General features: G+C 46.8%; 1 protein-coding gene across 2 annotated transcripts; it reads left to right on the forward strand.

The window, feature by feature from the left end:
* Positions 1–1,609: 1,609 nt before the first annotated feature.
* DAO (D-amino acid oxidase) lies at positions 1,610–19,676 on the forward strand. 2 transcript variants are annotated; one of them, XM_007180081.2, is made up of 11 exons: positions 1,610–1,699; positions 6,087–6,289; positions 7,664–7,778; positions 9,012–9,088; positions 9,735–9,800; positions 11,593–11,647; positions 12,883–12,987; positions 13,926–14,008; positions 17,357–17,474; positions 18,148–18,246; positions 19,455–19,676. In XM_007180081.2, the coding sequence occupies exons 2-11, from the start codon at positions 6,096–6,098 to the stop codon at positions 19,584–19,586; spliced, it is 1,044 nt and encodes a 347-aa protein (XP_007180143.1). In that variant the 5' UTR covers positions 1,610–1,699; positions 6,087–6,095; the 3' UTR covers positions 19,587–19,676. The 2 variants fall into 2 exon arrangements, with proteins under 2 accessions (XP_007180143.1, XP_007180142.1); XM_007180080.2 differs by having other exon boundaries at positions 1,614–1,810.
* The last annotated feature ends 1,344 nt before the right edge of the window (positions 19,677–21,020 follow it).

The following is a 21,020-nucleotide window of genomic DNA, read 5'->3' on the forward strand; positions in this document are numbered from 1 at the left end:
TCCTGTTACCACCACCCAGAATAAGGGACATATTTCTAACATCCCAGAAAATGTCCTTGTGCCCCATAGGTAATCATTCTTCCCATAGCCTTTATCACCATCAATTAGTTTCACCTTTCCTTGGATTTCACATCTATAGAAGCACACAGTATGGGCTCTTCCCTGCCTGGCTTCTTCCACTCAGCGTAGTGATTGTGAGATTCACCCAGCTGTTGTATGTAGCAGTATTTAATTTTTGCTTTGCTGTATAATATTCCATGGCATGAATTGTCTGAAAACACAGTTTGTTTATGCATTCTGATAGACATTTTGGTTATTTCCACTTTGGGACTATGAATGTTCTTGTACAAGCCTTTTGGTTGGCGGATGTCTTTACTTCTCTTGGGTATGTACATAAAAGTAGGGTTGCTGGGTTATAGGATGGACATATTTTTAGCTATAGTGGATACTGGGAGCAAGTTTTTGAATTTCAACTATGAAGAGAGAGTTAATAATAACAGCACCTACTATTAGGGCTGCTGCCAGATTAAATGAGATAATCCAGGTAAAGTATTTAGAACTGGCACACTGAAATTCACAAAACACAAATCATCGCTAGAATGGGAATGTGAATAAAGTTTTCTGGCTAACTTTTGTTAACTTTTAAGTGTTCCCATAATGAATTAGAGGCACAAGGAATTTCCCTAAGGTTGTGGGATATAAAAGTGACACATGACTATTGTAAAAAAAAATTCAAATGAAATGGAAGCATATAAGTAAAAGGTGGAGTTCACCCCATCTTTTTTATTATCAGAGAAAAGAGTATGCGCTAGTATTTTGCATGCATTTTCTTAGGGCATCTGCACGTTTTTATTTGATAATGCCGAAGGTAAGGGGTTACAGGCTGGACCTTCAAAGCTGACCCAAAGGATGCTTCACCCAGGGCTGCTTGGTCCCTCTCTCTGGGCCTCAGTCTCCCCATCCATACAGTGGGCAGCCTGATGCTCTCTGAGCTCTAATAATCACTGCTCCAGGTCTAGCTCTGGCAAAGGAGGGACCTGGCGTCCAGCCATTCGTGTCTCTGGGATACAGGAGCAAAGAGCGACACATCTTTACAGCCCAAACAGGCATCGCCTTGAATCTCTCCTTGGCCTCATCCACCCAGCATCCCAGAATGGCATTAGGCTGGCTGGCTGGCTGGCTGGCCCTAGGAGCCCCTGTCCTATACCTCTGGCCTCACCTCAGGGGCTGCCAGGCTGACCACCCCCACTGTGCAGACTCACAGTGGCTCAGAGAGCCACCCTCCCCTCCCCCAGGGTGGCAGCAGGAAGAGGGAAGAAAGAGGATCGTCTCCAGCTGGCCCGGGAGACAAACCTCCTTGTGCCCATCAACCCTCCAAGAACCCCCATCCATCCTCACTCCCTCCCTCCCCAAAGGCCTGTCCGCAGGGACTTAGGATCAGCCAGAAAAGTCAGGCAACTTTTCAGGGACCGGAACGAGGGGAGGTGAGGTCTCCCAGCCTGGCCCAGGTCCAGCCCCTGAGAGCAGCGTGGTGTCCAGCCCCACCCCTTGCTGTGCCCTGTCCGTAACTTCAGACTTTGACCCTGAGCTCCAGTCCCAGCTGAGGACAGGACGCCCCAGCCTCAGGAGCCTCCCTTTAGGAGATAGGACCCTGCACCCATAGCAGCTGCCTCTTTTCTCCAGAAGTTTGGCACGCCAGGTGAGCGGGGGGCAGGGGTGGTGGTGCAGCAGATCTGAGTGTCCTCCCAGTGTCGACAGAGAAGGTCCACGTTAGAGCCTGACGCAGGTGACAACCTTGCAGGGACCACAGGTAAGTGCCTTCACCTCTCCAAGCCTCAGTTTCCTCATCTGGAAGATAAGGGTCATAACTCACCTCTTCCAGGGTTAATCTGAGTATAAAGAGAGGTGATGACTATAAGGGGCTTAGCACAGAACTGGGCACATAGCAGGTACTCAATAAACGGCCATTATTATTATTTGGGGGTCTGGGAGCTGGTAGCCTGGTTTTCCAGCGTTTCCAGAATCTGTTCCATTTTAAAGATAAACTCTGAAGCTTCATAAGAGTTAGCCACATGGAGCTGATTATATTCATTCAAATACCTCACCCGTGACTTGTTGATTTTTTTTTTAAAAAGCAAGTCTTCCCTATTTTTTGCACATGTAGCCATCAAAGGCATGAGCTGCTTCAAGGTTCATTCTAGGGACAAGGCAAGTTATAAGCAAACAAATACAAGACTGAAAAGTAAGCGGAAGGTGTCAGCTGCCAATTTCTTGCCGGCCACCTAAAGAGCTCTACGGCGCAGCACAGAAAAGCTCAGATAGAACTGGGTCCAGATCCGAATACTGTCCCACACTGGCTGTGTGACTTTGGGGGAGTGACTTCCTCTCCCTGAACCTCAGTCCTGCGTCTATAGAACTTCTTAGAGCAGTTGAGAGGATAAAGTAAGAGGATGTCTGTACTGCATCTATATGTGTCTGGCAAGTGGCAGACGGCCAAAATTCCCTTCCTACTCCACAAATACATAGACGTTACAATTACACACACACACACACACACACACACACACACACACGTAATAACCCCAGCTGTTTGCATCTTCCTGAATGCACACTCCAAGCACGCTTGTTTGAAGTAATGGCATAAAGCAGAAAACTGCAACACTAATAAAAACGTCAGCAACAACAAGAAAATGGTTGAACGATAACAGAGCTGTGTGCAGACGAGTCCAGGAGTTCATTACCCACATGCATGAATGATTTCACCCGAGGCTGGGCCTGTCAGATCCTACAGTCTGGCTGCCAATTCTGATAAGAACCTTATGCATTTATATTCCACTTAAATGCATGCACACACACATGGTTGCTACAATCAGTATCAAATCTGATTCATTTATTTAACTAAGATAATTGACTTAGGACACACATTTTCCCTTTTCAATTCTATGCCTATCACCAACACAATAAAATTCCTGTACTCGTTGTATTTCGTGTTTTTTTTTCAACGCAGGACTCGGAAGCCTTGGCTGTTTTTCTTTGCCTGCTTGACCTGATGGTTTTCCAAATCGTGGGATTAGCACGGGGTGTAAGCACACAGCCTTGAGAGTCAGGCCGGCCTGGGCTCTGCTTCTCACCAGCTGGTGCCTAAGCCTCAGTTGTCTCATCTGTAAAATGGGCATAAGGACAACGCTGAGGGTTGTTAGAAGATTAAAGTAGATAATGCATGTCAATTTCTTTTTATTTATTTATTTATTTATTCTTGGCTGCGTTGGGTCTTCATTGCTGCACGCGGGCTTTCTCCAGTTGCAGCGAGCGGGGGCTACTCTTTGTTGTGGTGTACGGGCTTCCCATTGTGGTGGCTTCTCTTGTTGCGGAGCACGGGCTGGCTCTAGGCGCGAGGGCTTCAGTAGTTGTGGCACGCGGGCTCAGTAGTTGTGGCTCACGGGCTTAGTTGCTCCGCGGCATGTGGGATCTTCCCAAACCAGGGCTCAAACCCATGTCCCCTGCATTGGCAGGCAGATTCCTAACCACTGCGCTGCCAGGGAAGTCCCACATGTCAAGTTCTTAGCACAATGAGTAACACATACTAGAAGTCGAAAAGCTAGCAGCTGCTATTGTAATCTCCCCACTGCCAGGTCTTTTCTTTCACAGAGACTTTTAAACCCCAAGACTGTACAAATTTTTTGATCACAAACATGTGACTTTGACTGAGTGGCTCCCCTTCTGTGAACCTCAGTTTCCCCTTCTGCACGATGCCATCTTGCTTATCTTTAGGATTTTAGACATTGGAGAAACTGAGCCCTATGCTGTTACCTGTCCTTCTTTGTCTTGGCCAGTTGGTTCCAGAAGTTGCTCTGGGTCCTCCCCTCATGATCTTCTCTTGGGCATGTGCCACCATTTCTAACCAGAGGCTTTGCCATAGCCTTGTTATTGGAGACATGCCATGTGATGGCTTCGGTCTGAAGTCTCTTTCTCCCTGCTCAGAAACCTCTCGCTCAGTCAAGTGAAGTGACTTACCCAGGGTCACACAGCCGGTGTGTGCCAGAGCCAGGCTGTCTAACCCCCAGCCTGGGCTGTTACTGCCACCTCTCCAAGCCACACCGCCTCCTGGGTTCATTATGGGGAATTTGGAAAATACAGGAAAACCCTCTATTCCTGCCTTCTTACTGTCAATGTCAAAAGTGGTCAAATCGGGCTTCCCTGGTGGCGCAGTGGTTGGGGGTCTGCCTGCTAATGCAGGGGACGCGGGTTCGAGCCCTGGTCTGGGGGGATCCCACATGCCACGGAGCAGCTGGGCCCGTGAGCCACAGCTGCTGAGCCTGCGCGTCTGGAGCCTGTGCCCCGCAACGGGAGGGGCCGCGATAGTGAAAGGCCCGCGCACCGCGATGAAGAGCGGTCCCCGCACCGCGATGAAGAGTGGCCCCCACTTGCCGCAACTAGAGAAAGCCCTCGCACGAACCGATAAATAAATAATAAATAAAATTAAAAAAAAAAAAAAAAAAGTGGTCAAATCTCCAGAGGATATGCAGAGACAGAAAGCCCAGAGAGGGGAAGTAACTTGGCCAAGGTCACACAGCAAGCCGGTAGTGAAGCCAGGTCTGACTCTCCCTCCTGCCTCTCCCCTCCTCCACAGCCAGTGTTTTTCGCATTGTTATTTTCAAGGTGTTAGGGGACAGAAGGAGGCCACCACAGATTGAGGCCAGGTCCTGTACCAGGAACTTTGACCAGGCTAGTCATTTAATCTTCAGGCTGACCCCATGAGATGGGGTTAACCCTATTTCACAGCTGAGGAGATTGCATCTCCTGAGGCAAAGGATGGGGGAGGAGGCGAGGGGTCCCTGAGAGGGTCCCCCTGCAACTAAGCCCAGGCTCGAGTCTGGAAGCAGAATCACCCAGAGGAACGAGGCTTTTCTGTTTTTTGGTTTTATCTCCAACTTGGCTGCTGAAACCCCAACAGAGTCCAGTTCTTGTGGGCTGGAGCCATTTTCCCCTTTACAAAACTAGGCCATATTGAGAATGTCCTGCCGTTCAGGGCCACGGGCCGCAGTTGCCAGGAGGCGAGGTCTGTGGGAGGAGAGCTGTGAGCAGAGAGGAGGGAAAGTTGAATTTGGCCCTTCCGGGCACAAAAAGTCCCCTTGTTCTGCCTTAGCAGGAGCCTGCAGAATATTTCCCTGCTGTGCAGGCCCAAGCAGCTTCAAGGTCAAAAGCTGGTAGGTCTTCTAAACTTCTGAGGACCCAGCCAGCCAAGCACCCCAAGGCAGGCCTGGAGGGGATGTGCTGAAGATCTGAGTTCTGAGGCCAGAGATTGCATCTGACTTGCTCACAGCTGCATCCACTAGCTGCCAGCTTAGCACACACTAGGTGTGCAGTGTGTATCAAGTTTACTTGAATTAAAATTAAATCCTGGCAGCACCATTTACTGGCTGTGTGACTTCAGGTAAGTTACTCCACCTCTTTGAGCCTTCGTTTCCTCATCTGTAGAATGGGGCCAATAACACCAGCCCCTACTTTCTAAGAATGTGGGAGACTTAGATGATATGACGCTTGGGAAGCGCTTAGTGCAGGGGCTGGCGCACAGTAGGTGCTCCACAAATGTCAGGAAGTCACTTCTTCTGCACTAGACACCGTGTTAAGCTTTTTACATTTGCCATCTTGTGAAAACTCCCATCTACTCTTCCAGGCATGAGTTATTTTTCTCATTTTCCAGAAGAAGAATTTGAGGCTTGAGAAGCATCTTGGCCAAAGTCATGGCCAGCAGGGAGCAGAGCTGAGATCTGAGATTTGAAGCCCATTGTCCTAACCACTAGACTAACCAGACTACAGCTGGCCAGGCACTCTGCTGGGCCCTTTTTGTTTTCCCAGCCTGGGGACAGGGTATTCGAGGAGAGTCCCCAGAGAAAGCTGCATCCCTTACTGGTTGTGTGAACTTAGGCAAGTTGCTTTGCCTCTCTGTGCCTCAATTTTCCTACGTGTAAGGGCCACTGAGGGAGTCAAGTATAAAAGGGCTGGGCGGTGTCTGGCATCTTCTAAGCCGTCAGTGGATGGTAGCGATGGTGGTGGTGGCGTGCCTCAACCCTGACTTCCCGCAGGCTGGCACGATGCGCGTGGTAGTGATCGGAGCGGGCGTCATCGGGCTGTCCACCGCCCTCTGCATCCATGAGCGCTACCACTCGGTCCTGCAGTCGCTGGATGTGAAGGTCTACGCAGAACGCTTCACCCCGCTCACCAACACCGATGTGGCCGCCGGCCTCTGGCAGCCCTACCTCTCCGAGCCCAGCAACCCCCAGGAGGCGTGAGTGAGGGTCCCGGAGGGTGGCCTGGGGCCAGAGGGGCTGAGTCTGCAGAGAGGATGTTCCCTCTCAGGGTTCCCGTCACCAGTTACAACCCTTTGTGGAGGCTCTGGCCTGACGTGCTATAAAGACAGTACGCATAAATATTAAGTCCCTGCTGTGGGCCAGACAGATGCTATACTTGATCGTGGCCGAAAGGCTGAGAAGCCATGTGTGCCAGACAGATGGAGGCTTTGTCTCCATCCCTCACCTAAACCGGGTGGCTGTGGATGCTGAATGCATCTGTCCATCAGGAATGCCTCTAAGTGGGTGGATGGATGTTCAAGGTTAGCAAAGTGGCAGAGGTCATTGTGTCAGTTTAGAAACCACCAGCTGCTTCAACAAAGGAACCCTCCGATGAATAACGGCTCAAACGGAAGTTTCATTCTCACGCCCATAAATTCCAAAACCAGTATTCCTGATCAGTAGGTGGCAATTCAGGGGCCCGGGCTCCTTCCATCTCATGGCTCTGCCGTCCTCCCTGTGGCTTCCGATGTTGCCATGGGCCAGTGCCTGTAGAAGGAGCACAGCATGAGGACCACCTGGGAGGAGACGTTAGGGTCCGTTGGCAAGAACGCAGCCACATGGTCACACCTATCTGCAAGCGAGTCTAGGAAATGTTGTTGAGCTGTGTGCCCGGTGGGGAGAGAAAGTGTTCAGAAGCAGTAAGTGATGCCTGCCACTGGCGTTTACAGTGGGGGGTGCCCAGAGTGAGCCTGAACCACGGGGCGCACAGTCCCCAAAGCAATCAAAGCTTTCATTTAAACTTGCAGCTACATGATCCCAAGCCAGAGGTAGGCTCCAAATAGTTATGATGGAGCATCCTTTTTTTTTTTTTTTATTTGAAGTATAGTTGATTTACAATGTTGTGTTAATTTCTGCTGTACAGCGAAGTGATTCAGTTATACATATAAATACATTCTTTTTTTATATTCTTTTCCATTATGGTTTATCATAGGATATTGAATATAGTTCTCTGTGCTATACAGTAGGACCTTGCTGGTTATCCATTCTGTATACAATAGCTTACATCTGCTAACCCCAGCCTTCCACTCCATCCCTCCCCCAACCAGCCCCCTCCCCCTCGGCAACCACGAGACTGTCCTCTATGCTGATGGAGCATCCTTTGTTACCCCTCTTCTCTTTAATGGGAAAATATTAGAAAGCTTGGGGAGGGGGAAGACCGTAGCATCTGGGGCACTGCAGAGTGAACGTGGTGGATTTCTGGATTTGGACACATCCCACCAACCTGATCACAGCCCCATGCAAGCCAACCCTTGGAGCTTTCTTGTCCAGCTCAAGGTATTAGGTGACTCAGATCTGGGGGATCCTTCTAGGCACTGGAACCAGCAGACCTTCAACTATCTCCTGAGCCACATCGGTTCTCCCAACGCGGCAGACATGGGCCTGGCCCCAGTCTCAGGCTACAACCTCTTCCATGAAGCCGTTCCGGTGAGTGAGGAGTCCTTGACCATAAACCAAAGGGCAGAGCCTTGATCAGAGACCAGGGTGTGGCAGGGGGTGGGGGGAGGTGGTACTTTGAGCCTCTTAGCCAAAGACTCCTGTGTTCAAAACAGGTTTACTTTAATTTCTATTTTTGCTTTCAAAATCATTTTCATTTTCAACTTTGTTATTAAATTGGCAGAGACCAAAGAATCTTCTGATGAACCAGGGAAACTAGCCCTTCTTGAGTGGTATGGGTGAAATACAGACACATCCTGGAGTGGGAGGCACTTGATGCTGAAGCCAAAAGGTTTCCTGCTCCCCTGGAGGTTCCAGGACTTTCCATTAAGGTGGACTAAAACACTCACCCTGGCACAGACTTCTGAAGTACTTACTATGTGCCAGGCCCTGTCCTAACCACTTTATAACTAATGACTCATTAAATTTTCATCATAACCAGGAAGTAAGTGCTATCATTGTCCTCCTTTTGCAGATGAGAAACTAGAGGCTCCGAGAATTGGGGTAACCTACTTGAGCTCACAAAGCTTTAAGCGGCAGAGCTCGAATTTGAACCCAGCTCGAATGAAAGGCAAAGCCATGGTTGTTTGGAAGCGGTGGTCTGGCTGGGTGCCCAGAATCCCATGCCAGTTCTCCCAGGTTTATTCAATGTCTAGCACTGTGCTAAGGGCATTACTTTCATTATCTGTTACCTTCCAAGAGTGATTATTAACTCCATTATACAGATAAGAAAACTGAGTCTCAGAGAATTCAAAGTGGTCAGTGATGAGGCCAAAATCTACCCCCAGGTTGTCTGACCCTCCACTCTGCTACCTCCCACTCTCATCCTTTGGTGACCTTCACTGTCGCCCCTTTTTTTCTCCCCTATTTATGACCCTTACCCTATCACTCATCCTCATCCTTATTCTTACCCTTCATATAGCATCATGGTTAAGAACATGGACTCTGAAGCCAAATTGTGTGGGTTCGAATCTCAGCTCCACCATTTATTAGCTGTGTGACCTTAGACAAGTTACTTAACCTCTCTGAGACTCAATGGGTCCATCTGCAAAATGGAACTAAAAATAGTATCTACCTCAGTGGGTTGTTGTAAAGATTATTGGATTGGTATGAGTAAAATGCGTGGAACAGCGCCTTACACACAGAAAACATTATATAAGTTTTTGTTATTATCATTCTTATTGATGTTCATTTATCCCTGTGCTACCTTCTCTTCTTCTAAAGGACCCTTACTGGAAGGATGTAGTTCTGGGATTTCGGAAGCTGACTCCAAGAGAGCTGGACATGTTTCCCGATTACAGGTAAGGTTACTGCCATGGGTGAAGGAGCTGAGGCCCCACAGTTCAGATAGACTTGTCCAAAAGATGGAGGCACCAAATTTCCTGTTCCATCCCTGGTCTAGAGCCCCATACTCTGGTCTCCCAGTGCTCTGTCCAGCTCTTTCAGAGAGCCCACCCACCCAAACTGCACCTTAGACTAGGGAGGTAGGGGATACAGAATCATAGATCTCAAGCCCAGAAGTTCCATAACACTATCTTATTTTGTAGATGAGGAAACTGAGCTTCAGAGAGGCCAAGTCACTTCCCCAGGTCACACAGCCAAGTGGCCAGAATGGGATTCCAACCCAGTCCAAACCCCTCTATTCTTTTCGCTATAGCCTGATGCCTCTCTGGCCCTCTCTTCACCTCACCCCATGTCTAAACCCTCTCTACAGATGCACATTAATCTCCACTTGCACACCCCAATGTCAGGAATGGCTTTGTCTGATAGAAAATATTCCCTTGCTTCGAGCTGAAAACCGCTTCCTCCTTGAATGTCACCCAGTGGTCCTTGCTCTACCCTTTGGGGGCCCAAAGAATGTGACAGCTCCCACCTCCATATGATAGCCTTCAAATATAGTTGTGATTCTGATCCTTTATTCCCACCTTTTGCCTCCTGTGACTCTAGCTATGGCTGGTTCAACACAAGCCTGATTCTGGAGGGGAGGAAGTATCTGCAGTGGCTGACTGAAAGGTGAGATTTTCAGCTTCACTTTGAGGAAAGCACCTCTCAGGGACCAGGGTTGTAGTGGATGATTGTTCATGGGATTTGTCTTTGTATTGACCAACCCCAAATGTTGATGAAAACCTTTAGGTTTGGTGGGAGCTATCCTTGTTTCTGACCACCTCTGTGCACTAAGACAGTGGCTTCCACACCTTGTTGGAACCACCTGGGAAGCTTTTTACATGTGATACAGTATTTATTATCAGCCTTACTAAAATCTGTCATGGCTGTGTAATAGCTTTAAATAGATTCTCTTAAGTTTTCCAGATATATTTACATCATCTACAAAACATAATTTGTTTTTTTTTTAATTTTTAAAATTTTTATTAATTTATTTATTGGCTGCATTGGGTCTTTGTTGCTCCGCGCGGGCTTTCTCTAGCTGCGGTGAGCAGGGGCTACTCTTCATTGCGTTGCACAGGCTTCTCATTGCGGGCGGCTTCTCTTGTTGCAGAGCACGGGCTCTAGGCACGTAGGCTTCAGTAGCTGTGGCATGCAGGCTCAGTAGTTGTGGCTCACAGGCTCTAGAGTGCAGGCTCAGTAGTGGTGGCACACGGGCTTAGTTGTTCTGCAGCATTTGGGATCTTCCCAGACCAGGGCTCGAACCCATGTCCCCTGCATTGGCAGGAGGATTCTTAACCACTGTGCCACCAGGGAAGTCCGGTTTTTATTTTTATACCTCATTTTTTTTTCTTGTCTAATTGCTGTGGCCAGTACCTCTAGAATAACACTAACTAATACAGATGATAGAGGATGTCCCTGTGCTAAGGGCGTTCCTTATGTTGATAGGAATCTTGTAGTGTTCTAAATTAGCAAACAGTAGCTTGAGAGATACAATTTGTATTCATATTCACATACATTCATATTAAGGAAGATTCCATATATTTCCTATATATTATTATTTTATTAAGATTTTTAAAAAACTGGAATGGATGGTGGCTTTTATCAAATGACTTGGGGAGGTTTTTAAAAATATAGATTTCAGGACCTCACTTTGTATCTACTGAATCAGATTATCTGGAGTGGGGCTCAGAAATTTGTATTGTAAGAAGTTCCCTAAGTCATTGTAATTATCAGCCAGGTTTGGAAACCATTGTATTAAAACATGGTTATGTCTCCTAACCTTGGGACGCTTATGACTCTTATCCAGCCCCTTCCAGGAAAGAATGCTCCCAGTTTTTCTATCTTGAGGAAACCATGTGGATAAAATAATCCTGATATTATGCTTTAGCTTGCATATGGTTTACTTCCTATTCTTTTAATGTTTCTACTATATTTCTAATAGTGACATATATTTTTTCTCTGTGAAATTTAGGGAGGTGTGGGTGTCCCCAGCCCACATCCTTCCTCATGCTCTGCTTCAGATAAAGAAGCAATTCTGCTTTGGCCCAACCCTGCCCCTCCTCCACCCCGCATCTCATTCCCTTTGATAATACAAAGCAGGGTGGTGGTAGTAAGAGGCCTGGGTTTGAGTCCTAATCCCATCATAGACTCACTGTATGACTTTCAGCAAGGCCCTTCTCCCATCTCCATCTGCCCAACGTGGGGCTTGGACCATCTCAGGTTTCCTAAGGGACATTTCGTGGACCACTAGTCCATCAAGGTGCTCATGAACTGGACTACACAGCCATATTCTCAAGGAGTATCCTGTGGGACTAACATCCACAAAAGGTTCTTTGGGAAATGTCCCCCACGCCATCCTCTTGGAGGGATGGGACAGAGAACTGAATACTGGATTTTTTTATGTGTTTGATCATCCCAGGTTAACTGAGAGAGGAGTGAAATTCCTCCTAAGGAAGGTGGAGTCTTTTGAGGAGGTGAGCTGCCGGGCTGGAAGGGGCTGGATGTGGGAGAGAGGAGAAGAGGGGAGGCCTTTGCTTCCTGTTGCAGGGTTGGGGGGCCCCTTCTCAGGCTCCTAGCATCCCTTTGAGGCCTGTCCCAGATTCTAGGTCTATTTTTAATCCCAGAAGGACTCAGGCATTCTGCCTTGATGTTGGTGTCAGAAGCAAAGGGACAGTGGGATCATGGTGGCCATTAGGGGCTATATCTATATCTGAGCCTCAGTGAGTTTTAGGGCCAGAGAGCTGGCTGCCTCTTCTCAATATCAGCTGTACCACACCCCCAAGTTCCAGATGCTTGGTTGCTTCTTACCAACATCTGGGTTGATGTTCCTACAAAGTCAAGGCCCTCCACTGACTTACCTCCAGAGTGACACCACCATCAATAATAATGATAGTAGCAGCTACCATCAGCAGGCACTGGCTATGTACCAGGAGCTTTGCTGTATGACCTCACTCAATCTCAGTACCCAGGACACTGCTTGGCACATGGAAGACTCTTGTACTTGCAGCCACTAACGTGTACGAGCATCTGCTCTAGGTCAAGCCCTGAGGGGCACTTGGAATACATACTTGACTTAGACACAGCTCTCAATCCCAAGGGGTTCACAGCCCAGTGTGGCAAACACTGGCTCATGAAAAATAGCAGTGTGACCCAGGACTGACCTGTGAGGGGAGTCACTGGGGCTGGGCTGGGAGTTTGGGTGCCCATCATGCTATCCTTGAGCTGTGGAGCTTCCCATACAATGCACGGCGCTGGGGCTTCCAATGTGCCTTCCTCAGATGTCTTGGCAGAGTAGAAGACAAGAGAATGAAATAAAAAGGAGTCAGAAGGAGGGAGAAGACTATCTCTGTGTCCTTTCTGACTTCTTCTAGAAGGTTCCAAGAAGGTTTCCCCCTTCCGTAGTATTCTTTTCCAAACACTTTTATAGGCAGAGTCATACTGGAGCCTCACAGCACACTATGAACAGATGTTACCAGCCCCATTTTATAGCTAAGGAATCTGATCTGAAACTTGAGGAGGTGATGGGACATTTCTGAGATCACACAGTAGGTAAATAGCAGAGCGGAATTTGGAGGCAGGTCCATGGGTTCCTCATTGAGTCCCCTCCTGGCTGTTCCACAGGGAGCAGAGAGTTGCAGGCTGGGAGGATGCAAGGGATACTAAGGTCCTCATCCCCTTCCATCCCACCTGCCCTGTTGATTGCTACCAGGTGGCAAGAGGAGGAGCAGATGTGATTATCAACTGCACTGGGGTATGGGCTGGGGCTTTGCAACCAGATCCCCTGCTGCAGCCAGGCCGGGGGCAGATCATTAAGGTGAGTCTGAAGGTGAGGGATGAGCTTTTGTTGACAGAAAGATTGTTTCTGCCTGTTTATTTCATCTCCAAAGATAGAGGCTGAATCGGGGGACATCTGTTAGAGGACCCCCCCACCCAGTGTTCAGGGAATTTGCATGTTAAAGAAACAAGAAGAACCAACACGACCCTCCCAAACATACTCTTTCTTGGGCGGGGTTCTTCTTAATAGTAAAGCATGCGTGTGCGTGTGTGTGTGTGTGTGTGTGTGTGTGTGTTTGTCCATATGTGGAAGCTGCATATGCCTGTCATAATAAAAAGAGCAAACATTTATGGAATGCCTACTAAGTGCCAGGCACAGACCCAAGTACTTCATTGTGTTAATTAATTTGATCCTTGCTGCAACCCTTTGAGATGGGTACTATCACATCACCATCGCCATCTTACAGATGGGGAAACTGAGGTACGGAGGAATTAAGTAACTTGCACAAGTTCACATCATAGTTAAGTGATGGAACTGGGATTAGAACCGGTAACCTGGTTTAAGAGCCCAGGTGTGTAAGCATTGTTCCACACCACCTCTCACTGTGTATATGTGCATGTGCCTGAGGCATGCCTATTTGTGGGTATGTGTGCATGCGTGTGCCCATGTGAGTACTGGAGTGCATTCATAGGTATGTGTGTTCCCGAGGTGGGCTAATGTGTACGTGCATTTACACATGTGTTGGGCTTTTCTGTGGATGAGAATGTGTGCTGCTTCAGGGACTGGGGTGGCTCTCAGTCGGGGCAGCTCTTCCTACAAAAGCAAGCAGTCTGGTGCAGACTTGGGACAGAGGGGTCATTGGAGGGCTAAGGAATGTTTGCCACTGTTGTCAGAACATCTGGTCATAGAGGGGAGCAGGCGATGGGAGCCCACTGATGTAACTCTTCTGATGAGACTTCTCTGTCTTCAATCAACAGGTGGATGCCCCATGGATGAAGCACTTCATTATCACCCATGACCCAGAGAGAGGCATCTATAAGTCCCCGTACATCATCCCAGGGTAAAATCTGATATTGTAGGGCAGAAGAGGGAGCACCTTCCTGCTCCTTTTATGCCCCTGCTGCCTGCTCCAGGGCTCTTTCTTATGTCTTTTCAGGTTTTTTCCTCCAATGCTTTTAAGTGAGGTTGAGCCATTAAAACTCTGGGAAGACAGGACTCAGCCTTAACTGTCACATCGTGCGCCTTGTGGGATCCCTGACCAGGGATCGAACCCAGCCCCTCGGTAGTGAAAGTGCAGAGTCCTAACCACTGGACCACCAGGGAATTCCCCTGGGCTCCTGGGTTCTATCTTGAACATAATCTGGGATGACAGTAGTGGTGATGCTGGAGACAAAGGTAGTGGATGAGATGGCAGTGACACCAGCAGTGTTGTGAATGGCAATAATGGTGGTGGTGATGGGGTTGATGATGATAATATTGTGGATAGAGGAATGGTGGTCGTGGAGATAGTATTGTTACAGAACAGGAGATCAGTGTTGATGGTGGTGGTGAGTGGGAGTTGGGGGTGGCAGTTGGTGCTGATGAAGATGACACTTATCAATGATGACTTTTAATATGGCAGAGATGACAGTCTCAAAGGCCATGTTAATGTTGTGACTGTGCTGACTGCCTCAGTGGCGATGTTAGTGGTGTGGCGGAGATGATGGTATCAATGGCAATGCTAATGGTGGTGGTGGAAATGGTGAATGGGATTGATGGTGATGATATATTAATGGTAGCAAAGAAGGTGGTAGTGAAGATGATGTTGTTGATGGAGATGACAATGTTTTTCCCAGATTTATTGAGATATAATTGACATATAACATTGTGTACATTTAAAATGTACATGATGATTTGATATATGTATATATTGTGAAATGATTATCACAATAAGGTTAGTTAACACATCCATCAACTCACATAACTACGGTTTTTTTGTGGGTGTGGTGAGAACATTAAAGATCTACTCTCTTAGCAACTTTCAAGTATATAATACAGTATTGTTAACGATCATTACTATGCTGTACATTAGAAGGGAAAAAAAGATGCCAGTGATGTTAATGGTGATGGTGGAGGTGGTGGTGTTTGATGGTAATGACAATGGCAATTGCAGTGATTTTTTTTTTGAACTTTATTTTTTTTATACAGCACGTTCTTCTTAGTTATCTATTTTATACATATTAGTGTATATATGTCAATCCCAATCTCCCAGTTCATCCCCCCACCACCATCCCCGCTTTCCCCCCTTGGTGTCCATACGTTTGTTCTCTATATCTCTGTCTCTATTTCTGCCTTGCAAACCGGTTCATCTGTAGCATTTTTCTAGATTTCACATGTATGCGTTAATATATGATAATTGTTTTTCTCTTTCTGACTTACTTCACTCTGTATGACAGTCTCTAGGTCCATCCATGTCTCTACAAATGACCCAATTTTATTACTTTTTATGGCTGAGTAATATTCCATTGTATATATGTGACACATCTTCTTTATCCATTCGTCTGTCGATGGGCATTTAGGTTGCTTCCATGACCTGGCTATTGTCAATAGTGCTGCAATGAACATTGGGGTGCATGTGTCTTTTTGAATTATGGTTTTCTCTGGGTATATCCCAGGAGTGGGACTGCTGGGTCATATGGTAATTCTATGTTTAGTTTTTTAAGGAACCTCCATGCTGTTCTCCATAGTGGCTGTATCAATTTCCATTCCCACCAACAGTCAAGAGGGTTCCCTTTTCTCCACACCCTCTCCAGCATTTGTTGTTTGTACATTTTCTGATGATGCCCATTCTAACCAGTGTGAGGTGATACCTCATTGTAGTTTTGATTTGCATTTCTCTAATAATTAGTGATGTTGAGCAGCTTTTCACGTGCCTCTTGGCCATCTGTATGTCTTCTTTGGAGAAATGTCTATTTAGGTCTTCTGCCCATTTTTTGATTGGGTTGGTTGTTTTTTTAATATTGAGCTGCATGAGCTGTTTATATATTTTGGAGATTAATCCTTTGTCCGTTGATTTGTTTGCAAATATTTTCTCCCATTCTGAGGGTTGTCTTTTCGTCTTGTTTATAGTTTCCTTTGCGGTTTATAGTTTGCTTTTGCTTCAAAGCAAAAGCTTTTAAGTTTCATGAGGTCCCATTTGTTTATTTTTGTTTTTATTTCCATTATTCTAGGAGGTGGGTCAAAAAAGATCTTGCTGTGATTTACGTCAAAGAGTGCTCTTCCTATGTCTTCCTCTAAGAGTTTTATAGTGTCCAGTCTTACATTTAGGTGTTTAATCCATTTTGAGTTTATTTTTGTTTATGGTGTTAGGGAGTGTTCTAATTTCATTCATTTACATGTAGCTGTCCAGTTTTCCCAGCACCACTTATTGAAGAGACTGTCTTTTCTCCATTGTATATCCTTGCCTCCTTTGTCAGAGATAAGTTGACCATAGGTGCATGGCTTTATCTCTGGGCTTTCTATCCTGTTCCATTGATCTATATTTCTGTTTTTGTGCCAGTACCATATTGTCTTGATTACTGTAGCTTTGTAGTATAGTCTGAAGTCAGGGAGTCTGATTCCTCCAGCTCCATTATTTTCCCTCAAGATTGCTTTGGCAATTCGGGGTCTTTTGTGTCTCCATACAAATTTTAAGATTTTTTGTTCTAGTTCTGTAAAAAATGCCTTTGGTAATTTGATAGGGATTGCATTGAATCTGTAGATTGCTTTGGGTAGTACAGTCATTTTCACAATATTGATTCTTGCAATCCAAGAACATGGTATATCTCTCCATCTGTTTGTGTCATCTTTGATCTCTTTCATCAGTGTCTTATAGTTTTCTGAGTACAGGTCTTTTACCTCCTTATGTAGGTTTATTCCTAGGTATTTTATTCTTTTTGACAGTATTATTAGCAGAGATTATAATGTTTTTTTAAGTTTATTTAATATTTTAATTTTTTTGGAGTATAGTTGATTTACAATATTTTGTTAGTTTCAGGTATACAGCAAAGTGATTCATTTATATATATATATATGTTCATTCTTTTTTAGATTCTTTTCCTATATAGGTTATTGCAGACTATTGAGTAGTCTGCAATAACCTATTGCTACACAATAGGTTACACATCCCTGTGCTACACAGTAGGTCCTTGTTAGTTATCTATCTTATATATAGTAGTGTGTGTGTGTTCATCCCAAGCTCCTGATTTATCACTCCCCGCTATGTTTCCCCTTTGGTAACCATAAGTTTGTTTTTGATACCTGTGGGATGATAATGTTGAAGTTGATTTAGGCAAACATGGTGGTAAGGGTGAGCATGGCAATGACCCTCCCCCCATTATCTCAAAGGCTTCGTTTTCCTTCATCCTTGACCCTGCCCACTTTTATCAAGGATCCAGGCAGTGACTCTTGGAGGCATCTTCCAGCTGGGGAACTGGAGTGAGACAAACAATATCCAGGACCACAACACCATTTGGGAAGGCTGCTGCAGACTGGAGCCCACAATGAAGGTAAGGTGGGGAGAGATATCAGTGCCCTAGACCAGGATCCTAGCAGCTTGATGATCATAAGGACACTTGAAGATGGGAAGATATCATGACTGGGATAACTGGGCAAAATAATTCCAACAGGGGACTCTGGATTATACCAGAATTTGACAATGTACAGGGAAGTCCTGCTGTGGGTTGATGAAACCTATCTGGTCATGGCTAAGAGTTGCTCTTTCTTGAGGTGACATCCCTTAAACACCTTAGTCTGTCTTCACAAGGAGCAAATGTATTTGTTGCAGAAATCTCAGTTTTCACAATTGCCTGCTAGTGGTGATAACAATAGTGATGGTCATGAAGACAAGGGTAGAAGTAGTGGTTGGCGTTGATGGTGATGAAAACGCTGAGAGTGGTGATAATGATGGTAATGAGGCAATATTATGGTGGTGGCTGGTGGGGACGGTGACTGATAAAGATGGGATAGTTGATAGAACTGGTGATGAGATGGTAGTAGTATAGTAATGATGTTGGTGGCCGATAAAGGTGGTGATGATCTTAGTGGTAATTAACAAAAGTGACTATGATAGTGGTGGTGGTGGTGATGGTAATGAAGTTCCAAAAGTTAACCCTCTATCACCTAAAAATGGCATCAGAAAAAAAAAATCCAGAGATGAATTACCAACACTTTTCTTTCCAGGATGCAAAAATTGTTAGTGAATGCACTGGCTTCCGGCCAGTACGCCCCCAGGTTCGACTAGAAAGAGAACAGCTTCATGTTGGATCTTCAAACACAGAGGTATGCTATCCTGGCAAGGAAAGCAATGCCATCCCCCAACTCCTAAGAAGTCTCTGGCATTTTCGGGGGAACAGTCATGCTGACCTCAGGTGGGGGCAGTGGTGGCTAATATCCCCTCCTCTATAAATGGGGAAACTGAGGCTCAGTGATGGTAAAGGGCCTGCTCAAGTTTACATAGAGGGCAGTGCCTCGATTTGCTAGAGCCTGTGGTCGAATAGAAGGAAAAGGGGACTTTATTGAGCATCTACTTTGTGTCCATGACAAGAATGACCTAACTGAATCTCCCCTACAGCTCTTTGGGATAGGGACTGTTCACCCCATGCTTCAGATGAGCAAACTGGGGTTCCCAGAAGTGGAAGCCAACTTGCCTACATCAGACCAGTGGTGAGGGGCAAGGCTGGGATGTGGTTTGAATCTGAGTCCGGAGCCATTTCCCAGATGTCCACGTTGTGGTTGCTCCATCATCTCTCCGGGTTCCCCTCTCGTGTCCTCTCTCATGGGGTAGGAATTGGCCGTATTGAAAAGGCAGGGGTTGTCCTGGGCTGAAGGAATCTAGGTCACCCTTCCTCCTTTATTCTGATCCTTTGGGGGGGGGGGTGTATAGAAGAGTTTTGTGTACGTATCATGTGTCCATAGAGGGTTGTGTGTCTGTCTGTAGAGAGGTCATTATGTGTGTGTGTGTGTGTGTGTGTGTGTGTGTGTGTGTGTGTGTGTGTATGGCAGTGGGGTTGGGGGGGAGAGTCACATATAGAGTTGAACTCCCTGCTGATGGTTTTAGCTTTGAAAAAAACCCCTGGCGTCTGCCTCTCTCCAGGGTCCATCCATACAGCGCCCCTTCTTTTCTTTGGTGGGTAGATGAGTCTACCTATTAACATCCTGTCTGGAGCAGGATGGGAACAAGGAAAGTGATTTAGGGAACTTCAGATAATTTGATGTGGTGGGGGGAATCTCAGACCTCAAGTTCCAGGTGATTCTACTTTTTCTGTGTTGAGCGCTTAAAGCAGGTCTGCCTCCTAAACAGAAGAGGAGTCTAGGGTGTTGACCTCCAACTCCCCAAACACTCCCCCGACTACCCTGCCAGGGGTTCCCACATCCCACCGGGGGTGGTACCAAGAGGAGCTCTGGTACCCCCAGGCTTACCTAGGATACTTCAGGAAGCTCCTGAATCTTCTAGGGCAGACCTGGACCTTCTCTCTTGCCTCTCCCAGGTCATCCACAACTATGGCCACGGAGGCTATGGGCTCACCATCCACTGGGGCTGTGCCCTGGAGGTGGCCAAGATCTTTGGGGAAATCCTGGAAGAAAGGAATTTGCTCAGGATGCCACCATCCCACCTCTGAAGATGCCAGTGACCTCCGCCTCCCCCACAAAAACTCCCTGCTCCCCTCAGCCAACTACTCATCGCACCCATTGTTAACCCCCCCCCCACCCCTGACTCCTTTTTGCAAGAAGCACAAGGTGAGAGGAAACCACAAGGTCAATTCCTGAAGGAGAGTCCTGCGCCCTCTGATGGCTGAGGTCTCTCCACCCTCTCCAGGCCTGACATTAAGAACAGCTGGAGGCTGTTAGCCCATGAGTCCTCAGAGGAAGGGAAGCTCAGAATATCCAAGTGGCGAAGGAGCTCTGAGTAAGGGAGGCTGTGAGGGAGCCCCGAGCGAGGGAGATCTGGGTGATGGAGGCTCTTGCAACCTTGGTTCTCTAAGGCCACAGAATGCACTTGAGGTAACTGGTATCAGATTTCACTGCAGGAATTTATACATAGAACTGGGGTATAGAGAAGGCAGAAGAGGAGAGCCACTGAACTAGCAACATGTGATGCCTGTTCCACATCCAGGACTCCTAATGGCTTCAGCTGCCCACTAGCGGCCCCACGGGCACTATGTAACCCTTGAGGAGGATCCCTTGGGGGTCATCCCCAAAGGAACCCCTTTATAGATAACTAAATTCACCAAGCAGATTGAACGTGTCCCTTACCTTCTGGCTAGCACACTCTGGGATAGCAAACAGGCTTCCAGATGTTTCTGAGAGCTTTGAATGAGCCCAGATGGCACCTTAGCACCTTCATTCCTAATTATCTGCCTCAGCCTCTGAGGTGAATTTTTATCTCTCCGGGGCTTTGGTAAAAACCAGAGCCTAGTATTCCTCATGCATCTGGGACCAGTGACACCCTATGTGCTGTGAAGAGGACTTGACTGGCCCATGCCATCTATATCCATGCCATTTCACCTGATGGGCTCTTCATGGAGCATCTGCCATGAAGATTTTGGCTGGCCCTAAGCTAAGCAGGGTATAAGAGCCAAGATCTTAGAATTCCTGCCCTAATAATAACAACAACAATTATTATTTTTATTATAGTTATAATTTTTTGCATTCTAACTGGCTACTGGTGCTAAACTCTTACAAACATTACTCATTTATTCCTTACAACCTACCCCCACCACCCCTATGAAGTATCTATTATTCCCATTTCGTAGGTGAGAAGACCAAGGCACAGAGAGGCAATACAAGGTCAGCAGCTGGGAAGGGGTAGAATGGAGATTCAGGGCCAGAAATTATGTGATTCCAGTGCCTCACTTTCAACCACCATGAAACACTGAATCCCAGGTTGGGGGGAAATATATAGTTATGAAGGAATCGGTTGGCCTCCTCCCCAACTACTTCTGCAAACACACTGTAAAGGAACCAGGTCTCTCCTCCTCACAGCCACATTTGGGCCAAGATCGGGGGACTCTCACCAGACTGGAGTCGGGGACACTTCCTGGTGCTTGGAGTGG

This window comes from Balaenoptera acutorostrata, chromosome 13 (assembly GCF_949987535.1).
Source record: "Balaenoptera acutorostrata chromosome 13, mBalAcu1.1, whole genome shotgun sequence".
Lineage (NCBI taxonomy): Eukaryota > Metazoa > Chordata > Mammalia > Artiodactyla > Balaenopteridae > Balaenoptera > Balaenoptera acutorostrata.

Excerpts from the sequence above, each read along its gene's own strand:
- DAO (XM_007180081.2), top strand. The coding sequence starts at position 6,096 with ATGCGCGTGGTAGTGATCGGAGCGGGCGTCATCGGGCTGTCCACCGCC. Across the intron at positions 7,779-9,011 it reads TCTTCCATGAAGCCGTTCCG|GACCCTTACTGGAAGGATGT; the intron begins GTGAGTGAGGAG and ends CTTCTTCTAAAG. Across the intron at positions 9,089-9,734 it reads GACATGTTTCCCGATTACAG|CTATGGCTGGTTCAACACAA; the intron begins GTAAGGTTACTG and ends CTGTGACTCTAG.